This window comes from Dromiciops gliroides, chromosome 1 (genome assembly GCF_019393635.1).
Source record: "Dromiciops gliroides isolate mDroGli1 chromosome 1, mDroGli1.pri, whole genome shotgun sequence".
Classification (NCBI taxonomy): domain Eukaryota; kingdom Metazoa; phylum Chordata; class Mammalia; order Microbiotheria; family Microbiotheriidae; genus Dromiciops; species Dromiciops gliroides.
The window spans coordinates 626,073,663-626,098,385 of NC_057861.1; the positions used below are offsets into that span (position 1 = coordinate 626,073,663).

The following is a 24,723-nucleotide window of genomic DNA, read 5'->3' on the forward strand; positions in this document are numbered from 1 at the left end:
CGGGAGGGTTGAGCGTCCGGATCCCGGCGGGAACCCGGCGGGGCTGCCGAGAATACTGCGGCCATGGCCCGAGGTAGTGCAGCGTGCGGGAGGCTCCGGGGGCGGAGTAGGCGCCTGGTGGGGCGGTGGGGAATGCCAAACTCCGGGAGTGTTCAGAGCTGGGTGGAGCCTGTCCCTGAGCCCCGGCCTGCCCCGAGGGGCTGCTCTGCGCTGCTCTCGGGGCTCGGCCTCCGGATCCTCCCGGTCCCTACCGACCGGGTAACCCCGTCCTCTGTGTGCACCCCCTTCGTCCTGAGGCTCCGCGGAGCCCCTTGGGCATGTATCGCCTCCTGCTCCAGGAAAGCCTGGGGGAGGGGGGAGGGGCTTGAAGGGGGCTATGGGACCCTGGGCCAGGCCCTTCCACTCTCTCTCTGGGCCTCACTTTCTTCCTGCATCCAATGAAGAAGTCTGAGAGGATGACTTCCGGACCCTTGGTTGACGTCATACTTGGAATTGATCTTAGAGTTGTTTGAGTGCATTGGAGATTTTTAAAGTCCCTACTCCCTATAGAACACAACGCCATTCGATGGGAAAGATGACAAAATTTAGGAAAATTAAACTCCCTGATCGGCAGGTTCACGGATGATTATAATGCTAAATAATACAAGATAAGCTCATTAAGGAGTGAAGACCAAGTGCTGAGTGGACTCCAAGAGGGGACTGGGAAGAAGTCATTAGGATTGGGGGTAGGGGATCAGGACAGTTTGCTGAGTTGGTGGTGGTTGAGTTGACCCTTAAAAGGTCAGCAGGAATTTCAAGGTGAGGGAGGACTTTCCAAGCAAAGGGAACAGAAGGGCATCAAAGTTTGAAAGTGTCCTGGACTTTTTTGGGGGGGGGTGGAGTGGAAATGTAGAAAATATAATCCATATATTATTTGGAAAGGAGGGATCATAAGGTCAGTTTATTTAGCCATTGTAGAGATAAAGAAACCGAAGCTCCCAGAGGGTCATATAATGAGCACTAATGCTCTCGAATTCCCCATCAGAAGGAGCTTCTTCAAATGACAAAGGGAGGTGCATATTAGGGAGGACCTAAGGCTTTTCATTTGGGCTTAAAGGTCTCGTTTGTTTTGTTCATTCAGTATTTAGTATACATTGTCTCCTACTGTTAGTCTTTTTTATGCCAATGTTTCGTTTATTAGTATATGGGAAACTAGGGATCTCATCTTATCTTCATATCTCCAAGCATTGGAAAGTCCTTGAGCTTGGTAGATACTGAAGAAATGTTTATTGTTGGTAACTGTTGAATATTTCTGAACAAACATTCTGACTGGGTTTGTGAGATCTCATAATTTGGACCCTCCAAGAATTAGTATTATTTCTGTTTTGTTTTTTGTTTTTTTTGGTGGGGCAATGAGGGTTAAGTGACTTGCCCAGGGTCACACAGCTAGTAAGTGTCAAGTGTCTGAGGCTGGATTTGAACTCAGGTCCTCCTGAATCCAAGGCCAGTGCTTTATCCACTGCGCCACCTAGCTGCCCCCAATTAGTGTTATTTCAATGGCACTTTAAGGTTTGCAAAATGCTTTTTTTTTTTTTCCATAATCACCCCTTTGGGTAGGTAGGGCAAGTAGTACTATTGTATAGAAGAGAGGGCAGGCTTAGAAAATTGAAGTGATTTTTTTGCCTGTATTCACACAGCCAGTATCAGAGGGGGAATCAACACTTGGGCCTTCTAACTCCATGTGCTGCTTGGTTTTCACATTACTTCACTGAATTAGCCATCATTTATAGGGGGAGAGAGGGTCATTCCAAGGCACTGACATTGTGTTGACTTTTCTTGTCAGTATGGCAACATCCATTTCTGAATGTCTTCAAACACTTGAAAATAGAAGAATGGAAAAGGTCGACCAAGGAGGGTGATGTGACTACCGTTATGGTAATATGTTGATATCATGGCTGCTTACCTTTGGGTCCTGGGAACTCAGAGCCAGCCTCTCCTCCTGCTGGGATCTCCCTAGAGGCTCCTCACTCATTTCCATTCATCATCTAGGGCTTCCCAAGTTGGTTCTTCTCTATTTCACTCTTTGAGGTATAAACTTAATTTTAGTGTTAATTTGTCTGACATCTCTTCCTAGGATAAGACGCTGAAGGGAACAGTTTATCGTATTCGTGGTGCCATTCCTGCTGGCAATTTTATTCAGCTCCCCAAAACCAGCACCCAGTCTCTGGGGCTGACAGGGAGATTCCTCTACCTGCTTTTCAGACCCATTCCCATGAAATACTTTGTTGTCCACTTGGATGTGACTACTGAGGTATGTGTGAGACGCATTTTGTTATATGGTTTTTATTTTATTCAGACGAGTTAATAGATATGGAAGCATTTTGAGATAAATAAGAACACTGTGAAAATATCAGGTGGTATTACTTTGAATACAGAAGAATAAGAAGGGACAGAAGACAAAAATGTAGCCTTCCAATGCTCAAGACAATTTATCCTCTCTTTTGTTGTCACTTGAACATTTCTGCCTTTACCTCTTTATGTATCTCTCTTCTCAGGATAGCCAAGTGATTCGCATCTCCTTCTCCAACCTCTTTAAGGAGTTCAAGTCTACGTCTACCTGGCTTCAATTCCCTTTCATTTATGAAGAAGCTACAGGGCCTGCAAAGACTTCTAAAACAGGTTGATCCAAGGGCACCCTGAAAATTCATGTTATACTAGTTGGTATTTACATAGTACTTTAAGGTTTATCCAGGATTTTCTGTATAGGTAGTACAGGTGTTACCATGCTATGTTATCATAGAGGTCATGGTTTGTCTGGGGTCGTTTGGCAAGAGAGTGGCAGAGCCAAGATTCAATTCTGGGTCTCCAGTGCTCTTTCCCACACAGCAGGCTTATTTCTTCAGTGATGCTGAACAGGATCACCTCTGAAGAGTTTCCAGTTTGTTAAAGAGAAATTTATGTTCAGGAATCAGATGAACTAAGTGCATTTTTTGAGCAAAATAGGCCTGTGGCCAATCTGTCTGTTTGATGGTTGTTTCTGAACTGATGACTTAATGAAAAGTCAAGAGGAAGGAAAGAACGTGTGTTGGGGATAAGAAGGCACCCGTTTGCAGGCATAAGAGTAGGTGGTATGGCATGGTTCTGAGGTCAGATTAAGAAGTACACCTCTTTCCTGGAATTTTCTAATTCATTCTGGGCTGGTATGGAGAAAAGACGGAATTAAGAGGACAGTCTTGGTGGACCTATAGAAGGTGTTGCAAACTGATTGTTTGTATCCCTATGAGGTTCTGGTCATGATTAATTTAATATTTGATTCTGGGTATTTCTAATTTCTAGACCTTATTGGTGCAGCTCCCAACTGTGTGCGATGGACTTGCCTTCAGCTAGATCTCCAGTTCATTCTAATGCTATATCTGAATCGACGTTACAGCCACATAAAGAGTATCAAGCTTTGTGCCAATCAGCTGGTGAAAAATATCTATACCAGTGACCTATCTTTTGTTCCAGGTGAAGAGTCAAACCTAAGAGAGTGGCTTTTGGGGAATTTAAGTTGAATGTCTTAAATTATTTTTTCTTATCTTCTCTACTTACTCCTTTTCTTTCTATCTTCTTTATTTTTGTTTGGTTTTGATTTTCAATTCCAAATTTTCCCTTCTACAGTGAGAAGGCAAGAAATATGATACTCATTATACATATGAAGTCAGGTGAAATATATTTTCATGTTAGCCATGTGGTGGGGAGAAAAAGCAAGGAAAATAAAGTGAAAAAAATATGCTTCAGTCTGCACTCAAGAGTTCATTAGTTCTCTTACTAGAGGTGGAAAGCATTTTTCATCATGAGTCCTTTGGAACTGTGGTGGATCATTGTATTGATCAGAAATCTCAGGGGTAGCAAGGTGGCACAGTGGATAAAGCACAGGTCCTGGATTCAGGAGGACCTGAGTTCAAATATGGTCTCAGAGGATTGACACTTACTAGCTGTGTGACTTTGGGCAAGTCACTTAACCTTCATTGCCCCGTTAAAAAAAAAAGAAAAATCTCCATCTTAAAAAACTAAAAATGTTCTTAAACCCTGCTATTTCCCTTATATTTTGGTCCTCTTCTCTCTTTCATCTCACTGGCAAACTTTTAGAAAAAGTAATTTATATTTGCTGTTTTCCTTTCTTTTCTACCTACTTAACTCCTTGTAAGGATCTTCGTCCTTCATCCTTTACATTTTGACTTACTTTCTCCAAGGCCACCAGTGATCTCTTAAGCATCAAATGATATATTAGAAAAGGCATTGAGTTTGAAGTCAGAGAGTATGCTTTGAATTCCAGCTGTGTATGAACGAATCACAACTTCTACATAATCTCAACTGGGCCCTCACTGGAGCAAGGCAGTCCTGTTATACTCCCCTAAGTGATTCACTCTCCTATTCATCGAGGTGGCTTTTCCAAACCTTTTCATCCCTTTTTAAACCCATAGCTTCCCTCCCCCGTCTCTCTCAACTAAGAACCTTACCTCATGTTTTGCTGAAAAATGGAACCCATTTGCCGAGAGCTCCTGCTTCGCCTCCCCTTATCTCACATCTCCCAGATACTTTGTTCCACTTTCTCTCCCTTCCCCCTTGTCTCACACAAAGAGGTAGTTCTGCGGAGTATAGATGCTGAATGAACCATACTATTTCTTTTGGTTTTGGTGCTGTTGTTTTTTCTATTTTGAGGTTTTTCATCATTGCTCTGATTTTTTCTCCTATAACATGACTAATACAGAAATAGGATTAATGTTATTATGTGTGTGTATATATATATATATATATAAAACCTATATCAGATTACCTGCTGTCTAGGGGAGGGGGAAGAGAGGGGAGGGAGGGAGAAAAATCTGAAATTGTAAAGTTTGTATAAACAAAAGTTGAGAACTATCTTTACATGTAACGGAAAAAAATAAAATACTTTATTAATTTAAAAACAAAAACAAAAACAAAACAAAAAACCAAAGAGGTAGTTCTTGTCAAGGCAATTCTCTCTACATGCATAGGTGATCCCATTACATCTTGTCTTCTCCAGAAGTGTATTGTCCCCTATTATTTCCACTCTGTCACTTGTCTTTCTTCTCTCCTCTATTAGGCTGCTTCCTTTCTGCCTACAAACATGTCCGTATTTCTATCATCTCCAAAAAAAACTCACTTGATCCATTTATTCCCTGTAACTATCATTACATGTCTCTCTTTTCCCCATGGAGGCAATTTACAATAGATGTCCCCACTCCCTTTCATCTCATTTTCTTCTTAAGTTTCTGTAGTCTGGCTTCTGACCTTATCATTCAACTAAAATTGCTCTCTCTGAAGTTACCAGTAAGCTCTTAATGGCTAAATCGAATGGCCTTTTCTCAATCTTTATCCTTCTTGACTATTCTTCAGCCTTTGACACTGTCCATCATCCTCTTCTTCTTGATGTTATCTTCTCTTTAGGTTTTGGTGATGCTGCACAAACCTTAAATCCAACTGAAGTTATCTACACATTGTTCACTGAACATACCTTGTGCTTTCTTTTCTCTCCCTTTCTCTAAACCTTAGTCTTTTTAAAATGTCCAGCTTTCCCTGTTTACAGCAATTGCTTTCCACTCTGAACTGTATCGTGTGAACCTTCCATTTGGTACCTCACAAATATGCTTCTGTTTCTGAATTTATTTTTATATATGTATCCTGATTCTCCAATTAGATGTAAACTCCTCTAGGACAGAGATCATTTCTTATACCTCCTATTCCTGGTGCTTAGTACTGTATATAGATACCTATGATGTCTTTCTATGTATGTCTATGTCATGTATGTATAGTTATATTGACATGTATCATGTGCATATAAATATATTTAATATAAATATACATATATAAAATACTCAGTATTGATGATAATTATTATCTGACTCTTAACTTATACTTACTCACATGTACCAGATCCCCACTTTGACAGAGCTAGAAATTTCTAGCTGCTAATATAATATGCTCTTGACAGTGGAGATTCCAAACTGGCTACAGGGACAGAAAGCTGGCTGGGTATAATTGTCAGCCAGTTTGGATAACCCCATTGATCCTTGTTTTTTTTGCCTGTGGGTAGGTGTCACCATCTCAGAAGTCCGACAAGCCAAACTGGCGTTCAACCCCATGCCCCGAGAAATGTCATTTCCTGTTCCAAAGGGGGAGAAATGGCATGATCGTTATGTGTTTATTAGGTATGTATCTTACTGCTTCCAAGCATGAGCTGCTAATTATATCGGAAAATCTTCTTATGATGCTTTGTGGAAATAGTGCCATCTTTTCCAGTCTAGCACATTCTTCCCTCTGCCTGGGAATGCACAAATGCATGAATAATTTACTAGAACATAGGTTCTTAAAACTTTTTGGTTTTAAAATTTCACTCTTAAAAATAAGGACTCCAAGGAACTTTAATTCATGTGGGTTATATCTGCAGATATTTACCATGTTAGAAATTAAAGCAGGGGGCAGCTGGTGGTGCAGTGGATAATGCACCAGCCCTGGATTCAGGAATACCTGAGTTCAAATCCAGCCTCAGTCACTTGACACTTACTAGCTGTGTGACCCTGGGCAAGTCACTTAACTATATCATTGTCCTGCAAAAAACAAACAAAAAAGAAATTAAAGGTGATAAATTTTAGAACTGTGTATTCATTTAAAAATAATAATAAACCCATTACATGTTAAATATAATTTTTAATGAAAAATAACTATTTTACAAAACAAAAATTAGTGAGAAGAGTGGTGTTATTTTACATATTTTTGCAAATTTCTTTAATATCTAAATGAATAGGAGATAGCTGGATTCTCATCTGCTTTTGTATTCGATCTGTTGGACTATGTCATTTTGGTTGAAAGATATGAAGAAAGTCCAGCCTCATACAGATATGTAGTTAGAAAAGGAGGTGTCTCTTAATAAGCCAATGATATTTCTGGTATTGCTATCAAAACAGTTTTGACCTTGTGAATTCTCTGAAAGAGCCTCAGAGACCCGCCAGGGGCCTATGGACCACAGTTTGAGAATGACTATACTAGAAGAATGACTTTCCTTTTGCCCTTCCTCAAGGTTTCCTACTGATGACTCCCAAACGCTCCCTGATTCAGCTCAGAGCTCTCTCCCTCATACATCAGGTAAGCAGACAGAGAGAGGTACATCGTCTGGGGAGAGTGGGTAGGACATTTGGAGGCTAGCCCAGTGTGGTAGAGAAGACTAGAGCAATGACATTATTCTGGCTCTTAGGGCTGTAGAATTTCAGACTTGAAGGGACCGTGGAGGTCATCATCTAGTCTGACTTCTAGCTGGAGCATAAATCCTCCCTATAACTTCTCCAACAAGCAGTTATCAGACTCTGCTAGAACAGGGGATTCTCTACCTTCTGAGGTAGTTGATTCATCTGGTAGACAACTCTAATTTTTGGTAAGTTTTTGTGCACTTTCTTATTTTGAGCTAGTCTGCCTCGTCTTTCTCTAGACAAACTAGCAGTGGTGCCTCTACAGCATCTTAGGCTGTCAGATAATCCAGTCTTCTTGTTTTCTGTCTAACTCTTAGCGCTGAAATCAGTTACCACAGCCCTTGCTTTCCTGCCTTAGGATCTCAGGAGCCTGTCCAGCAGGTTCCACAACTGGTGACTGACAGCAGAACCGTCCAAGATAGAGTATCACTCATTCAGCAGATAACCAGTCCCATGGCTGTGAGTATCAGCTTTCTTTACTCTCTTTTCTGCTACTTGGTCTCCCAAAGAATTAATGTCATTTTCCCTTCTGATTTTATTGGTGCTAGGAACATGTGAGAACTGTAAGGTCAGATCTTTGGCTAATGATTTTTTTTTTAACTCAGTGGTCACATCGGACTCCTTCAGTTCAGAAGTCAATCCCTGAGGTAAGTCTGACCTCTGGGCATCTGGAAACCTCATACCTTGGGGATCAGAAGGGCTGCAGAAAAGGAGTTCTAGCTGGCGGAGATGCTACTGTCACGTGTGCGGCAAATGATGGTGGCATTGACGTGTATGTTCACAAATTGGGCAAGGGGCCTACCATCCTTGAAGACCCTGGCTTGGGTGAGGTAAGCACTTATGTGCTGTGATGGTGGCAGCTCTTATCACGTCTTGGCAAGAGTTTGGGTTCTCATCACAGCATTGGATGCAACTGGAAGCCCAGTGAACCTTTTCATAGAAGAGAGCTCAGATATTCCAATGAAGAGTTAGCTGTCCCATAGTTAACCATTAGAAGACTCATTTAGAACAAGTAATTCTTCTGAAGGTTTATGTTTTGGTGGTAAGATGCAGAAAGGTTTGTGGTCCAGTGGGATGAATCCATAGGCCTCAGAGGAGATCTCTATGTCACTTTTGCTGGTACTCATTTCTGTAGATGCCTGTCTTATTTATGGGGCACTTAGCCCACACTTTCAGGTCTGATCTCTTTTCATAAGATTGTCACAGATAATTCCAACTGATTAATTAAGGTTATTCAATGTTAGCATCTATTTATTTATTTTGATTTTAAAATTATTTTGATTTTTTTTGAATTTTATTTAAATTAAATTGTATATTTAAAATTTAGCTTTAAATTATTTGTAATTTAATCAGATTAAATTAAATTTAAATTAATTTAATTACTTAATGTTAATTAATGTTAATTAGTATTATTTCCCTGTAGTTCTTTTCCCCTGTTTCTCATTTTTCCTTTTTTATCCAGATTTCAAGCTCAAGGTTGACCAAATCAGAGACCATTTCTACCAAGAATGCATCTCGGCACAGAGTAAGGAAACAGTTCCTTCCCTTCATGCTGAAGCAGTGTTTTGGCCTTTTTGGGTTGGGTCCTGTTCTGAAATGAAATTGACCTTTAGAGATGTGAATGTAAACTGTACTAATATCAGCTCCTAATCTAAGGGAAAGTAGGAAGACGTGGCATTCAAGTTCCTTCTTAGGCTATGGAAACCTTTTTATCTGGCTCCTCATTAGGGAAGGTTTTATCCTCAGAGTCACAAGACCAAGTCATCTTCTATATTGACTGATTGGGTGTTGTAACACATCTCACATTACCCCATGGAGGACTTGCTTAAGTGAGTTGAAAAGATCCAGTGTTATCCTGACAGTTGTAGGCCTTCCCAGTGGGTAAAGATGAAAGTGGTGTAATATTTTAAATGTTAGTATGTTTGTTTATATGTTTTAGTGTCTCCTCCCTGACCCGATCCTGAAGTTAAAGGGAGTGATTGGCTTTGGAGGCTGCAGCACCAAATGGGTGAGCAGGTGTTGGGGTTGAATTTTAAAATACTTTTTAGAGCAATTCAGTTTGTGGCATGAAATGGACCTTGTTTTAAATATCCCTCATATTACGAAAAAGCACCTTTAATAGAAACACGTTTTGCATGACTTCACCTGTATAATGGAAAACATTGTTTGCCTTTTCAGTGACTGTGGGCGGAGCTGGAGGGAGAGAGAATCTGGAACTCAAAATAAAAAAATAAAAATGAATGTTAGAAAAAGTACCTTTATAGTAGAAAGGTCTTTGAATTAGAACTCCTAAATGAAAGCTTGACTGCACTGTTGAGTTAACTGTCCTCTTGGAAGTTAATTGGCACCTTCTTCAATGTTCTTTCTTTCTTTTTTTTTTTTTTTTGCCGGGCAGTGAGGGTTAAGTGACTTGCCCAGGGTCACACAGCCAGTAAGTGTCAAGTGGCTGAGGCCGGATTTGAACTCAGGTCCTCCTGACTCCAGGGCTGGTGCTTTATCTACTGCGATACCTAGCTGTCTCCTTCAATGTTATTTCTTGATTCTTTGAGACTGTTTATATCTTGATTTAAATTCTTAAGTGTACTTTGCCTCAGGTTAAGAGCACCCATTTTGTTTAAAGAAGTACACTGTGGGGGGCAGCTAGGTGGCACAGTGGATAAAGTGCTGGCCCTGGATTCAGGAGGACCTGAGTACAAATCCGGCCTCAGACACTTGACACTTACTGGCTGTGTGACCCTGGGCAAGTCACTTAACCCTCCTTGCCCCTCAAAAAAAAAAAAAAGAAGTAGTACACTGTGTCTATGTTCTTAAGGAATTTTGACTAGTCCTTATTCATTGTTACCCATTAATGTGTATGTGGTATGAGATAATGGGTGTCCTGGTCATATTGTGTATGGGGCTTTCCACTTGATTTCATACTCTTGTTTAATCTGGGGGAATATCAAGAGTTTGGGTATGTTGACCTATACAGGCGATCATGAAATTCCCTAAATTCTGACTCCTTTTATGAGCGTACCTTTCCTCTCCTGGGCTTGACCCTTCTGCTTTAGGCCCTGTGGTCTAAGGATGGTTCGTATTTGGTTTATCCTTGTCATGCTGTAATTGTGGCCTTGATCATTGAGACTGGAGAGCAGCGCTTCTTTATTGGTCACACAGATAAGGTAAGCTCTGTTCCTCTGTCAAAACACTGGCTTTTTAAGATCCAGGGGATAGGACAGAGATGATGACTTGCAACCTGTCATTTCTTAGGCTGTGGAGATTTGAGATAGTTTTGCCACTGTTGGCATAGATAACCTCACTTAGAGATTTCCTTTTCTTCCTTAAGAGTGTTTTCATGAGATGTGATCTGCCAAGGGCTGACGTTTCTTGTAGGTTTCTTCTCTCACATTTAATGGAAACAGCACTCTGCTGGCTTCATCACAGATGGGTCCCCTGAGCATGGTACGACTTTGGAATTTTGAGACAGGAAAATGTCTGTCAATATTTAAAACTCACATTCATTCCGTATGCTTCCTCAGGTAGGTTTCTGGGAAAGGAGGGTTTCTGGGTTTGTTTCATTTTTTTCTTGGTTACTCCCATTGATGTGTGTGAGTTCTAAATAATCTCCAGATAGCAGACTTGCCAGGGTAACAGTGTGTTTTCTCCATTTTCAGCTTTTCTTCCAGTGGGGCTGTCCTCTGTGGTGTTGGAAAGGATAGACACGGGAAGACGGTAATAGGATTTTATATTTAGGTATTTAGGTATAATGGAACCTCATGGTTCTCATGCTATCTCAGGGTTTGTGGCCACTGTTTTCCCTAGGGATTAATTTATAAATTAAAGTTTTGGGGGCAGCTAGGTGACGCAGTAGATAAAGCGCCAGCCCTGGATTCAGGAGCACCTGAGTTTAAATTCGGCCTCAGACACTTGACACTTACTAGCTTGTGTGACCCTTGGCAAGTCACTTAACCCTCATTGCTCTGCAAACAAACAAACAAACAAATAAATAAAAGATATGGATTAATTTTCATATGGAATAAAAACAGTATGAATCTGGCATGGGGTTAGGGCTACCATATGTTGGCCTCAGAGTCATTTGAGGAAAGGCCCTAACTTACTGGCCTGCCTTACTAAATGTCTCATTTTCTAGATGGAGACTATCCAGACTTGGGGGACCCAGCTCCATTAGTGCCGACCTAAGAAGTAGAGTCTAGTACTCCTGAGTCCTAGTTAGCTGCCTCTCCATTTGGGGAGATGCTTTTTTGCTGATGGCCCTGCTGTCAGGTCAGCATTGTGAGGATGCTTCTGCTGATGATCTGCTACAGATGGTGGTGGTGTGGAATACAGCCTCCGTGAGCCATGGAGGGGAGGTGACTGTCCTTGCAAAGGCACACACAGATGTGGACATCCAGGCCTTGAAGATTGCATTTTTTGACGATACCAGGTAATGAGGAAGAGAGGTATTTTAATGAATGGAAATTGGCTGTGGGGTCATTTATCTGTGAGGCTGTACTGAAAAGTCCTCATTTCTTTATTTAGAATTTTTTTCCCAAATTACATGTAAAAACAAATTTTAACATCAATTTTTTTTTCAGAGTATTTTTTTTTTTTGGTAAGGCAATTGGGATTAAGTGACTTGCCCAGGGTCACACAGCCAGTAAGGGTCAAGTGTCTGAGGTCAGATTTGAACTCAGGTCCTCCTGACTCCAGGGCCGGTGCTCTATCCACTGCGCCACCTAGCTGCCTCAGAACACAAAGTTTTAAAAATCGATGTTAGGGCATTGATTGACATAGTACCTCACAGCAGCCCCATGAGATGTAGATGTTACTATATCCATTTTACAGATGAGGAACCTGAGGCTCAAAAAGCTGAAGGGATTTACTTGGTTAAACAGTAAGTGGCAAAGCTGGCTTTGCACCCAGGCCCTTTGACTCAAAGACCAGTCTCCTACACTGCCAGTCATAATTAAAATCTAGACACTTCCATCAATAATAGCTTTACCCTAGGACGTTCCTTGGGAAGCAATGAAGTGAGAATTCCCTCTGCTGCTTTCTTCCTTGGGATTGTTTGTAACAGGATGGTGTCATGCGGTCGAGACAACATCAGACTGTGGCGGATTCGAGGTGGCACCCTGCGCTCGTGTCCGGTAAATTTGGGAGAGTACCATGCTCTGGAGTTCACAGATCTTGCCTTTGAAGAAGGGCATGTTGCCAATCGAGAACCTGAGGATCGGATGCTGTAAGGATTCTAACTCCCTCAAGCCAGCTGGGGAAAGGTGCCCTACTAGCCCCAGTGCATTAGAGGCAAATGGCTTTATCTCCTGCTCAGTGCCCAGGGGCCAAGTATGTCAGAGGTCAGATGAAGGAAGAAAGCCAACAGCAATGCCAGGGTGAACCTACCACCTGTCCCTGTCCCTGCTAAGCTTTAAGGCAACGTTGTTTACAAAAATAGAAGGCCTCAGCTAGCTGAGCTTCTTCTCATGAAACTTCACAAGGATTGAAGTCTGTTTCAGTCCATCCAACAGTTAATCTGTTCCCTATCCATTTGGAGGGTGGGAGTCTCCACTATTTTAACTCTTCCAGCTTATCTTCTGTGACTTTCAGCTTTGTCTGTAGCCGGAGCGGTCATATTCTAGAAATCAACTACAAAAATGTCAGTATCCAAAATGCCCGACGGCTCCTCCCTTCACAAACTCAGCCTATGAACCGGAAAGAGAAGCAGACATTCAATTCGGGTACACATCGGTCTTCTTTGCTACAGTTTTAGTTGCTTGGAGTAACAGGACAAAGGCCTCTTCCACTTCCAGCCATCTGTAAAGCTGAGAATGAGTGCTTGCCACCAAGTTCTCGGGGCAGCTGTGCTGAGGCCTCTTCTTATAGTGAGGTTGGGTGTGATGATTAAGGGGCAGAATGGAGCTTATTTGTTGAAATGTGGTGGTGATTTGCTGGGTCAGATGGAAAATGAGGGTCTCAGACCAGGTGGATCCTGGGGTTTTCTGGTTTTTGGTTTTTTTGGTGGGGCAGTGGGGGTTAAGTGACTTGCCCAAGGTCACACAGCTAGTACGTGTCAAGTGTCTGAGGCTGGATTTGAACTCAGGAACTCCTGAATCCAGGGCCGGTGCTTTATCCACTGCACCACCTAGCTGCCCCCTTCTGTTTCTTTTGCATTCCACATTATAGGTTGACACGATTAAGAGATCTGACTGTTCTTGGCCATGAGACGTAGGCCCTGATCTCCTCGTGTGTTTGTGTGTGGCTGAGGAATCAGTCATAAGGGGCCTTGGGTCATGAACTGCCTGTTTCCCTTGATTACCCTTCTGTGCTGTTCTTTTAGCCAGGTGGAGCCTGGTGTCCTGGTGTGATGGGTAAAACTGGCAAATAGCTGTAAATATCGATGGGGCTGTGAGAAAGCTGGGGCAGGATCCAGGTGTGCTGGGAAGTCATTCCCACCACTACAGTTCCTGGTATAATCCCTGTCATGTAGAAATTGGAGAGGGAGCAATGCAAGATTTTTCCAGAATCATTTTCTCCTAGTTGTAGGGACCCCAGTCACCTCTACAATAGGAAATGCCACGTGTCACCAACTCTTATGAAATAGACTGAACATGGAATCAAGGGATCTAGGTTCAGATCTGGATTGCCACCTACTAACTATGTGACTCTGGGTTCTGTTTTCCTCATCTATAAAATAAAGGGGTTGAACTGGATGACTCTGAGGTAGCGTCTTTAGTTTCTGACAGTAGGAGTTTCTCTCACAAAGACGAGAGAGAAGAAGGCTGAACAATTTAATTCATGTTTTTCTCTTATTTTCAACCTTGATTGTGAAAGGTACATGTGACATAGTGCTTCATGGTCGTGTATGGTGACTAATACAGACAGATTTTCACTTTCAGGCCCAGGGATTGCCATCAACAGCATCAGTATTTCTTCCACCTTCTGTGCCATGGGCTCTGAGGATGGCTACCTGCGGCTCTGGCCACTGGACTTTTCATCTGTTTTTTTGGAGGCAGGTGAGTGCATTCTCTTAATCACACATCCCCACTTAGCTGAGAGGGACGACCTCTCATTAAGAGACTCCTGGAGTTAGGTTTGAATCTTGCTGTTTTCTAGTTGGGTTCCCTTGAAATCACTTCATCTTTATTCATCTTAGTTCCCTCATCTGTAAAACTGAGATAATATTTGACGGTGAAGATCAAATGAAATGGAGTTTATATAATGTTGGGAAGGGCTATTTTTATTATTTATCTGATGGACGATGACGAAGATTTACTGTCCTTGTCTTATAGAGAAAAGAGTTGATGCTCAGAGGTCAAGTGACTTTTTTGAGATCACATAGCTAGTCTGTGGCCTTGCCCAGACTCTCCCTCACCCATTTTCTACTCCAGTAACCCTTTTTTTTTTGGGGGGGGGCAGTGAAGGTTGTGACTTGCCCAGGGTCACATAGCTATTAAGTGTCAAGTGTCAAGTGAGGCCAGATTTGAACTCAGGTCCTCCTGAATCCAGGGCTGGTGCTCTATCCACTGCACCACCTAGCTGCCCCCTGCATTGTCCTTTTTCATCACATCACACTGAGGATTGAGAAAGTCAAGCAAAATTGAATATGGCAGTAGCAGAAGAACTTCACAGATCCGATCCTTTGTTGTGAAATTGCATAATCTGATATCAGTCAGATTCAGACACCAGTTTCCTAGTCAGTAGAAACAGGAAAGGTTCCATGTGTTTTCATGTCTGTTCTTCATGTTGCCCCCTCCCAGAACATGAGGGAGCAGTCAGTTCGGTCTGCATTAGTCCAGATGGGCTTCGAGTCCTGTCCACCACCTCCACCGGGAACCTGGGTTTCTTGGACATCAAATCCCGAGGCTATAACACACTCGTGCGTTCCCATGCTGATTTGATCCTGGCGTTTGCTGTAGAAGGGCAGGGGAAACAACTGGCCACTGTCTCTCAGGACAACACCATACGAATATGGGACTTGGTGACTATGCAGCAGGTAGAGAAAGTTTCTAGCCTGTACTAAAATGGGAATACTTTATGTGAAGAAAACAAAGCCTACAATCTTTATTGTGACTTGTTCTGGACAATGTAGATGGCATCTGACATGGAAAGTTTAATTGACTTGGTTTATTTAGCAAAGGACATACTTCAGTTTTGTTAGGAGTCTCAGTTCTTTCTAGTAGAGGTTGTAGTTGTTCGAGGAAAAAATATTTATTCTTTACATCTTTTCCCCTTCTTTAATGTGGACCTGGGTCTCTGATGTGTGATAGAAGGCTTGGGATGTGGTACTAGGATATTGGTTGTTACAGGGTTTATATGCCTTTTGTAATTATCCTGCCTTGGGCCTTTCCTATCTCCAGCTCTATGATTTCACCACTACTGAAGAGACCCCCTGCGCCATAACCTTTCACCCCACGCAGCAGGCTTTTGTCTGTGGCTTCAGCAACGGGGTAGTGAGATCCTTCAGCTTGGTTGTCTCTGATCTCCTGGTGGAATACAAGTATGTGGCCTAAATAGATTAGAGCTCTTGTAGTACAAATGTCACAGGTGATGGATGTCTTAGTGGCATTGCCTCATAACTCAGAATGCCAGACTTATTGGGCTCTAGACTGCTGATGGAAAAATTTACTTTGGGCTTGGGTCTTCTGAACAGGTGCCCATGTTATTTTTTAGAGAAGCTTAAGATCAGGTGTGCAGGGCCATTTTTCTGTAGAATCTGGCCAGGGATGGGATCCCTTTCCTTTCTCCAAGCTAGGTAGCAAGAAATCTAGATGTCCTTTTTTTAGTAGAAGGTATTGGAGTTATATGAGGGTACAACCCAATAAATGTTCTAGCTATTAAACTAAGTCCTGGATTCTACCCCACCCTCATACCCACTTCTTCTTCCTATGGGTTATATCTCTCTACCTATAGTGGAAGTGAGAGAGAAAGAGAGAGAGAGAGAGAGAGAGAGAGAGAGAGAGTGTGTGTGTGTGTGTGTGTGTGTGTGTTTTTATAAAATCTCCTTAGAAGTTCCTTGTTCTGCTTACAAAGGAAGCATCTTAGACTATCATCATCCTCCTTGAAAGGGAGGGGAACTTTTGGGGGACTTCACATTGCCCTTCTTCAAGCTCTGATGCTGGCTACCATTTTTAGGAGCCCTAAAGGTGGGTCAGTGGTCCACTGGGAGCCCATTCTCACTGAGAACACCCTGATAAAGTACAGTTGAAGCCTCTCTCTCAGTTGCTGCGGGTGGGTCCTGGCGAGGGTTCTTGGCACTTGGTACACACAAGTAAATGGGTGGGTCAGTGCTATATTGATTAGTGGCTGTACCTCACCAGACTTCCTGTGGCCTAAGTCAGGGGCCTTGTTTTGTATCTTGTGCAGGCGCCATCGAGGAGCAATCACAGGCTTAGCGGTGTCACCAGATGGCAACTTCATGTACAGTTCCTGTTCCCAGGGCACCCTGGCTCTCTATAACTGTTCCACTCAAAAGTACTACGTCCTCAGGGTGCTGAGTAAGGCTTACCCCCTGTGTCACTCCTTCCTTCCCAAACTCAGTTTTTCCCAGTGGTCCAGGTTACCTCTGTAGACTTCTGTCTATGATCATCTAGGGTTTCCTGCCAGGACCTGCTAATTTGGTCTTTGTTGCCCATATGAAACTTTTTGCTAGACCCATCACCTTTATGTTTGACCTTCTCTGTTCATCCCCAGTAAAATAAACCTTTATAGGCAGCCTATCACCTGGGCTCTAGTTTAATTTATCTCTTCACCCTAACCCAAACTGCCGAAACCTGATTTTAGTAGTGTTAAAAGTCATTGGCATTGTGTTTGACTGCTACTTGTACATATGCCTGGGGATACTCCCTCAGAGAAGGAAGGCTTTCTGGCTCTGGGGGGAGGGATTAGAACTGGGCAGCTCCAGGGTTCATCTTGCAAATGCTATTGACAAGGTGGGTAAATGGCCAGGTAGAGAATTAATACTTCTTCACGGTCAGGTATCTTAGCACTGGAGAAAAGGCAGGCTCTAAGGACTCGGACACAAATGCCCTCACACAGCTGCTTTTTGTTTTTTGTGGGTAGGTAATGTGGTCTGCCAAGATGCTGAGTTGGGCACCAATATTCTGGCTGTCAATGGTGATAGCAGCCTCCTGGCCTTTGTGGGCCCCTCCAAATACACAGTGACCATTATGGATGCTTCTTCCCTAGATGAGGTGACTGGGAATGGGAAACTCTTGGGTTGGTATGAAGAGCAGAATTTCTCATAGCTGAGAGAGAAATCTGCACATGCCTCCTTTGCTTCTGAATGGTGGGATGGTTGAACTTTAATAGTAAATGGTTGGGTAGCTAGGTGGCGCAGTGGATAAAGCGCCGGGCCTGGATTCAGGAGGACCTGAGTTCAAATCTAGCCTCAGACACGTGACATTAGCTGTGTGACCCTGGGCAAGTCACTTAACCCTCATTGCCCTGCAAAAAAAAAAAAAAAAAGTAAATGGTGTCGACTTGGATGCCTATTCTTGAACTGCTTGTACCACCAGGTCCAGGTAGTTATTTCCAAAGCTGCAGTGAAGGAAAAAAAGGTGTATGAGAGGCCATAATGATCTTACCTATGAGTGTTTCTTTTATGAATGTCTGTGTTGTATGTTGCAAAGGAAATAGTGTCTATAGCGCTCCTGTCCTCCTGATATGAATGAGAAAGATACTTTCCAAAGAAATGGAAGTTTATTCCTTTTCCTTTCCAATTACTTGGGGGGTGGGGACAGGTCCTGGGGCTTTGTTGTTATTCAGGCTACTTTGTACAATTGGTGGTATCATTTTTTGTATCTAAGCTACTTCGGATTGATATCAGCGTCCTGGACTTGGAGAGCACCAACCTAGACTCTGCATTGGACATTTGTTTTGCCCCTGTGTCTAGTGGCCATCTGCTAGTATCTACTTCATCCAACAAAGTCCTGGTACTTGATGTCAAAACTGGTTGCTTGACCCGACAGGTGAGAATTATCTTGTACTTCTTTTTATTCTAAAAAATACCCTGAAAACTTAGTTACTGTGAGCATACTTGTGCATGCCTAGTGGGAGATAGGTTCCCCAAAAGAATAAAAAATCACCTTTTATTTCATTTTTGTTATTTATCTTAATTTTATTGATGCCTTTTGTTTTTATATCACATTCATTTCTGAATATAACTCCCACCCACTCACCCCTGAAATGAGCTTCCCTTATAACAAAGAGGAAAAAAAGATCTGCTTTTCTTTTTTTTTGTTTTTTTGTTTTTTTGCAGGCATTGGGGGTTAAGTGACTTGCCCAGGGTCACACAGCTAGTAAGTGTCAAGTGTCTGAGGCCGGATTTGAACTCAGGTACTCCTGAATTCAGGGCCTGTGCTTTAACCACTGCGCCATCTAGCTGCCCCACTGCTTTTCTTTTAAAGAAGAGATATACCCTCTTAAATTCCATTTTAGGATCAATGAATGATACTTACATGCTCTGTGATCTCATCTGTGTGAATATTCTTTCTTTCGTAAAAAAAAAAAAATTATTGATGTTCCTTTTCCCCCCTACATTGCTGACACCTTGTCAGGGACTAGAAACCCTTCCTTATAACATAGAAACCCTTTCTTATAACAAGCATAGTCAAAGAAAACAAGCAACACTTCGACCAAGGTATCTTTTCATTTTACATGTATATTCCACTTCTGTGGCAGGAAGCAGGAGGCACACTTCACTATTAGTCCTTCGAGGCATGCTTACTTACTGCATTGGTCAGAGTTCTGAAATCCTTTGGTGTTTTCCTTTTGTCATCTTGTGAATGGCTCTACTTGTTCTGCTTATTTCCTTTTGATATGATCTTTTTCCACTTATTCCTCTCATTTATGAAAATATGGCCCATCCAACATGCTGTGAAGTTCTGGGGGCTTGAAGCAATCAACATAACGTTATCTGCAATCAGAGAACCTTACTATATATAGTCACTGTATCTTCATTTGCACTCTATGCAGGAGATTATCCATTATGGTAGCAAATACCTTTAGCCAGCATATGTCTCCCTATTTGGTTCTGTGCTTGATGTGATAGTCAAGTATGTTTGAACAAAGTTATCTGGAATTTTATATGTTCTTGACATATTTGTGGCACACAACTTGTCAGAGAAGAATTTCTAAAGCTTCATTTTATCCTCCTGAGTCAATGCTACTTTGGTCATTAGCAAACTATAAGTAGAGCAATATATATTCTCTTCACATCTTAATTGTAGCCTACATTTTTAGGCAGTTGTAGGACATGGGTTTTGCTTCAGAGCATCATTTGCAAAGACATGTTTATTCTCTTTTCCTATTTTCATCAGATACCCTTAATACATTTACTCAGCCATTCCTATAAAGATTTTATAGTGATAATGAAAGGACATGGGTTGGTATTTACTGATGTCTACTCAGTTACTTTTTTTTGTACTGATTCCACATGTGTTTTTTTCCATTAAAAAAAAAATCTTCCTTTCCCTCAAATATCTTGAAAATCAGTCGCTTACTGCTTTAAAAATTGTGTTGCCTCAGGCACTCAACTATTAATGTGTTAGGGGCAGCTAGATGGCGCAGTGGATGGAGCACCGGCCCTGTTACAACATCCTCCCAGTCCTCTAGGCTCATAACCTAGGAGTCATCCTGGATTTCTCACCATCTCTCATCCCTGCAACTCCCCCCATCCCAATCTCTTGCCAAGGCTTGTCGATTTCACTTTTGCAGCATCCCTGAAATAAGGCCCCTTCTCTCCTCTCACACGGCCATCACCGGGTGCAGACCCTCATCAGCTCACCCCTGGATCGTTGGAGTAGCTGCTGATGGGTCTGCCGGCCTCAGGCCTCTTCTCTCTGCAGCCTTTTCTCCTGACACTCCATCTCTCAGGTCTGGACATTTTCTCTGGCTGTCCCCCATGCCTGGGGTGCTCTCTTTCTTTAGCTTTGCCGACTGACCTCACTGGCTTCCTTTAAGTCTCAATTAAAATCCTGCCTTCTACAGGAAGCCTTCCCCAACCCCAATTAGTGCCTTCCCTCTTAATTATTTCTTATGTATCCTGGATATAACTTGTTTGTATAGAGTTGTTTGTTGTTCCCTGCTGCCCCTCCCCCCCATTAGATTGTGAGCTCCTTGAGGGCAAGGACTGTTTTAGCACAGTGCCTAGGACTGTAGGTGCTTTAAATATTGATTGAGTAAATTGTTTTCTTCGAAAATGGGGCCTGGGCAGCTAGGTGGTATAGTGGATAAAGCACTGGTCTTGGACTCAGGAGTACCTGAGTTCAAATCAGCCTCAGACACTTGACACTAGCTGTGTGACCCTGGGCAAGTCACTTAACCCTCATTGTCCTGAAAAAAAAAAATGGGGCCTTATGTTCTTATTTCTTTCCCTTTCTAGTTCTCTCCCATCTGTTCTCTAAATATTTTTCTCATTCTAGTTATCTAATGTTCACCAAGTAGCCTGCTCTGCATTGGCTTTGAGTGAAGATGGTCGATTCCTTTTAACAACTGGTGACCGGGCCATCAAAGTGTGGGACTTCCAGATGAAATTCAACACCAGCTTCCAGGTATGCTAGGTGAGGGGCATGAGAGAAAGCAATAGTCCTCATCTTTTTCACCAGACCACTTCCAGGCAAGAGGCAAGAATGTGCAAAGAATTACGGGAATCTTAACATTTTTGATCTTAGAGCCTCCCCTTCTTCCTCAGCCTCTAGACTTCCTGATCCCCCATCCAGGATGGTGATTCCCACCTGGACCCCACAACTTATTTCTATGCGAATCTGTTGTCTGGAGTGGCTGGGTGTTAGGCAGAGCCCTTGTACTGGACCTCTTGTGGGGCTTTGTCTCAAGCACATTTACAAATATGCTTGTTTATGTGAATCAGAGAATTGTCAAGAAGTCAAACTGGCTGCACCTCCTTACATGCAGCTAGGATCCTAGTTGAAGTACCTTATACTTTCTAGGCTCATTCTTTTTTTTTTTTTTTTTGGTGGGGCAGTGAGGGATAAGTGACTTGCCCAGGGTCACACAGCTAGTCAAGTGTCAGATCCTCCTGAATCCAGGGCTGGTGCCCTATCCACTGCACCACCTAGTTGCCCTCTCCTTGTACATTTTATTCCTATGCTTTTTTTTAGTTTGTTTTTTTTTGGCAGGTCAATGGGGGTTAAGTGACTTGCCCAGGGTCACACAGCTAGTCAAGTGTCTGAGGCCAGATTTGAACTCAGGTCCTTCTGAATCCAGGGCCGGTGCTTTATCCACTGCGCCACCTAGCCCTCTTGTACATTTTAAAAACTTTAACAGGGATGGGCAGCTAGGTGGCACAGTGGATAAAGCACTGGTTCTGAATTCAGGAGGACCTGAGTTCAAATCCGGCCTCAGACACTTGACACTTATTAGCTGTGTGACCCTAGGCAAGTCACTTAACCCCCATTGCCCTGCCCCCCCCCCCAATAAGTTTAACAGGGTATTGTGATAAAGTGAAAAGAGGGGTAATAAAGAGATGATAACCTCTTACTCGTGATCTTCCTGCCGGCTCCAGCTATTTTTATGAAGCCTTTTATTAGAACAACTGTTATTTTATCAATTTGGCTTGGTCAAGTACTGACAGCATGAGCTGCCATGTCTGGGAGCCCACAGCACTTTTTTCGCTTGCCATGAGCTCTAGAGAAAAGGCACAAGAGGTTTTCTGCCTTTTACAGATGGAACACTTGAAACCCAGAAAGAGAAATAATCTGCCCAAGGTCACAGCATGACTAAATTGGGACTAGAATCTAGGCTATATAGTGATTAGCCCTCTTCATCTCTGGAGTGTTTGCATGTGTGAGATTTGTTCTGTCTCCCAGGTATTTATTGGCCATTCTGAGCCAGTACAGGGGGTAGCTTTTACTCCTGACCAGCAGCACATCATCAGTGTTGGGGATGCCATCTTTATCTGGGACTTCCTCGCTACTGCTGAGAAGGCATCTAAAGGCAGGTAAGATAGCTGTGCTCTTTATCTAGTCTTATTTATTATTTCTTTCTTTTTAAAAAATTTTTTGGCGTGGCAATGGGGGTTAAGTGACTTGCCCAGGGTCACACAGCTAGTAAGTGTCATGTGTCTGAGGCCGGATTTGAACTCAGGTCCTCCTGAATCCAGGGCCGGTGCTTTATCCACTGCGCCACCTAGCTGCCTCCTATCTAGTCTTATTTATGGAGGAAAAACTTTTTTTTTCCATTTCTGCTTTCTTGTCCTTCCTGGCTATAAAATTACTTTATAACATCCTTTCTTTCATTATGTTTTCAGTGTCCATTGGTCTACAGAATCTCCTCTATCTCCTGATATTGGTGAGTTGTTCCCCTTTCCCTAGTGGTAAGGCTTACAGGTTTCTTTTTTCTAGACCTCATTGAAAGAAGAGAAGGATATACATATTGGTCAGTGGAATTTGTTCCTTTGGCCTGAGATCATAGGATAAAAGCTATAGAACTGGAAGGGTCCTTATAGATTATCAACTCCTTATCCCTTAATTTTATGGATGAAGAAACTGAGGCACAGAGTGAAGTGACTTGCCCAGAGTCACATAACCAGTATATGTCAAGTAGGTCTGGACTCAGTTCTTCCTGATTTCAAGGACAACTCTTTATCCTTTATGCAATCCTACTGTTAGATGCTAGTTCCTTATTGATGCTGGGAAAAACTTTGAGATGGTAAATCTCTGGAGTTTGGTAACTCTTCTGTGTCTTAGTGAGATGCCCACACAGAGAAGGGCATGTTCATATGGTACAAACCAGACCAGTCCTTTGTTAGTCTTGGCTCCCCAGCTGTAGAACTAAATAGACTGAACTTTGCCTTTTCTCAATTCAGCTATATATTACAAGAAAAACTATAAAAAGAAATGTTCATTTCCACAATTGTTAGGGAGGGAACATATTGTCAAGGAGAGTAGAGTGGGTTGTACTATTAGTGCCTTTGACATCCCCTGAGAAATGTATGTATGGTCCTTTCTCTTCCCAGGACCAAATATTGAGAAGATTGGAGATGCAACCTCTGGAACCAATGGAATACCTCGACAGTTGATACCTGTGCCGTCTCTGGCCTCCCCACCTCATCTGGATATCAGCTCCATGCCCCAGGGAAAAATCATGGTAGAATGTCTGGGGTCCTTTAGGGAGGGGAAGGCTGATGGTTTCCACTTAAAGATGAATTCATCCAATGGGATCTACCTTGCTCATCCTTCTTCAAATATATTTAAAAAAGCAAGTGAATGATTATGTTCCTAGGACTCTGACAAATGCTATAGAAAATATTTTTTTTTAAAAACCCCAGAAACCAGATTGTGATCTGGTTGTATTGCATCCAACTTCCCTCTGTTTTCAAATATTTGTGGTGAATGTGGTGGGTGGTGGTGATTTCCAAACCTGTCCTAGACCATCCGTGACTCTCCTATAGTTAGCTCTGTGTGTGTGTGTGTGTGTGTGTGTGTGTGTGTGTGTGTGTGTGTGTGTATGTGTGTGTGTGTATAAAAAACCTCCTTCCACTTTTATCTGACCTCTTCTTTTATAGATGTATTTTCAGAGTCTGATGATGAAGGAACCTGTTTAAAGACCAGTATCGCGAAGGTGACTCAGAAAGCCCCTGACCCATCTGTCCATGTTGAGAAGAAAGTAGATGGCAATGCAAGTGACCCTGGGAAGACCAAATTAGGTCAGTGGTGTTCATACTTAGGTAAGTTTAGCATCCTCCTTCTAGTCTGTAGGGGACCTTCTTTCTTGCTTTTTTGTATTTTGGGGGAAGTGATAGAATGACTCTGAATCACTGTTGTGCCTCACAGTAGTTATCTTTCAGTGAACTAATTGGGATTTATTATCTAATTAGTGTCTGAATTATCTGTCACATCATGGTGTAGTAGAAAGAGCACTGGATTTGGAGTCAGAAGACCTGGGTTCAAGTTTGAGGTCTATCACTTACTAGCTATGTGACTGTAGGCAAGTACGGACTCTCTGAGCTTGTTTTCTTACCTTTAAAATGGGAAAATAATCCTTATCAATCAAAAACTGCTATAGAATAGTGAGTTATCACTATTATCCTGGTCTTTTACTTCTCTTGTTTTCCTTTTGACCACATTGTTGTACATATAGATTGAAGGTGTCAAACTTTTCCCTGCAAAACTCTCAAGTGCCTCTGAAATCAGATTAAAATGTCATTGGGAGGGGCAGCTAGATGGCGCAGTGGATAGAGCACCGGCCCTGGAGTCAGGAGTACCTGAGTTCAAATCCAGCCTCAGACACTTAACACTTATGGCTGTGTGACCCTGGGCAAGTCAATTAACCCCAATTGCCTAACCCAAAAAAAAAAAAAAAAGGAAATGAAAATGTCATTGGGAAATGTTTAACAAAATAAATAAGAATACAATACAACATAGGAAAATGTTAATTGGTAGTTTTCTAAGTCTATTGACTATGATCCAGTTTGAGTTTGATTCTATTTGCATTTGATTCCTCTGGTGTATATCACTCCAGTATCACTGATGATGATTTTATGCTTCCTTACTTAGTACTA

General features: G+C 42.3%; 1 protein-coding gene across 1 annotated transcript in view; it reads left to right on the forward strand.

Annotated features, from left to right (window-relative positions):
• The window catches only part of WDR90 (WD repeat domain 90), a 54,448-nt gene continuing 29,725 nt past the window's right edge, over positions 1-24,723 (forward strand). The window contains 29 exon segments of the mRNA XM_043979721.1: positions 1-73; positions 1,823-1,914; positions 2,114-2,290; positions 2,535-2,658; positions 3,316-3,486; positions 6,080-6,194; positions 7,064-7,128; positions 7,588-7,688; positions 7,835-8,059; positions 8,692-8,754; positions 9,169-9,237; positions 10,280-10,390; positions 10,602-10,747; positions 10,883-10,940; positions 11,534-11,652; positions 12,286-12,447; positions 12,813-12,943; positions 14,102-14,218; positions 14,963-15,198; positions 15,563-15,702; positions 16,569-16,699; positions 17,265-17,395; positions 18,011-18,172; positions 20,627-20,755; positions 22,031-22,161; positions 22,471-22,511; positions 23,179-23,289; positions 23,292-23,309; positions 23,728-23,889. Coding sequence (XP_043835656.1) covers positions 64-73; positions 1,823-1,914; positions 2,114-2,290; positions 2,535-2,658; positions 3,316-3,486; positions 6,080-6,194; positions 7,064-7,128; positions 7,588-7,688; positions 7,835-8,059; positions 8,692-8,754; positions 9,169-9,237; positions 10,280-10,390; positions 10,602-10,747; positions 10,883-10,940; positions 11,534-11,652; positions 12,286-12,447; positions 12,813-12,943; positions 14,102-14,218; positions 14,963-15,198; positions 15,563-15,702; positions 16,569-16,699; positions 17,265-17,395; positions 18,011-18,172; positions 20,627-20,755; positions 22,031-22,161; positions 22,471-22,511; positions 23,179-23,289; positions 23,292-23,309; positions 23,728-23,889 — 3,448 coding nt within the window. The 5' untranslated portion in view covers positions 1-63.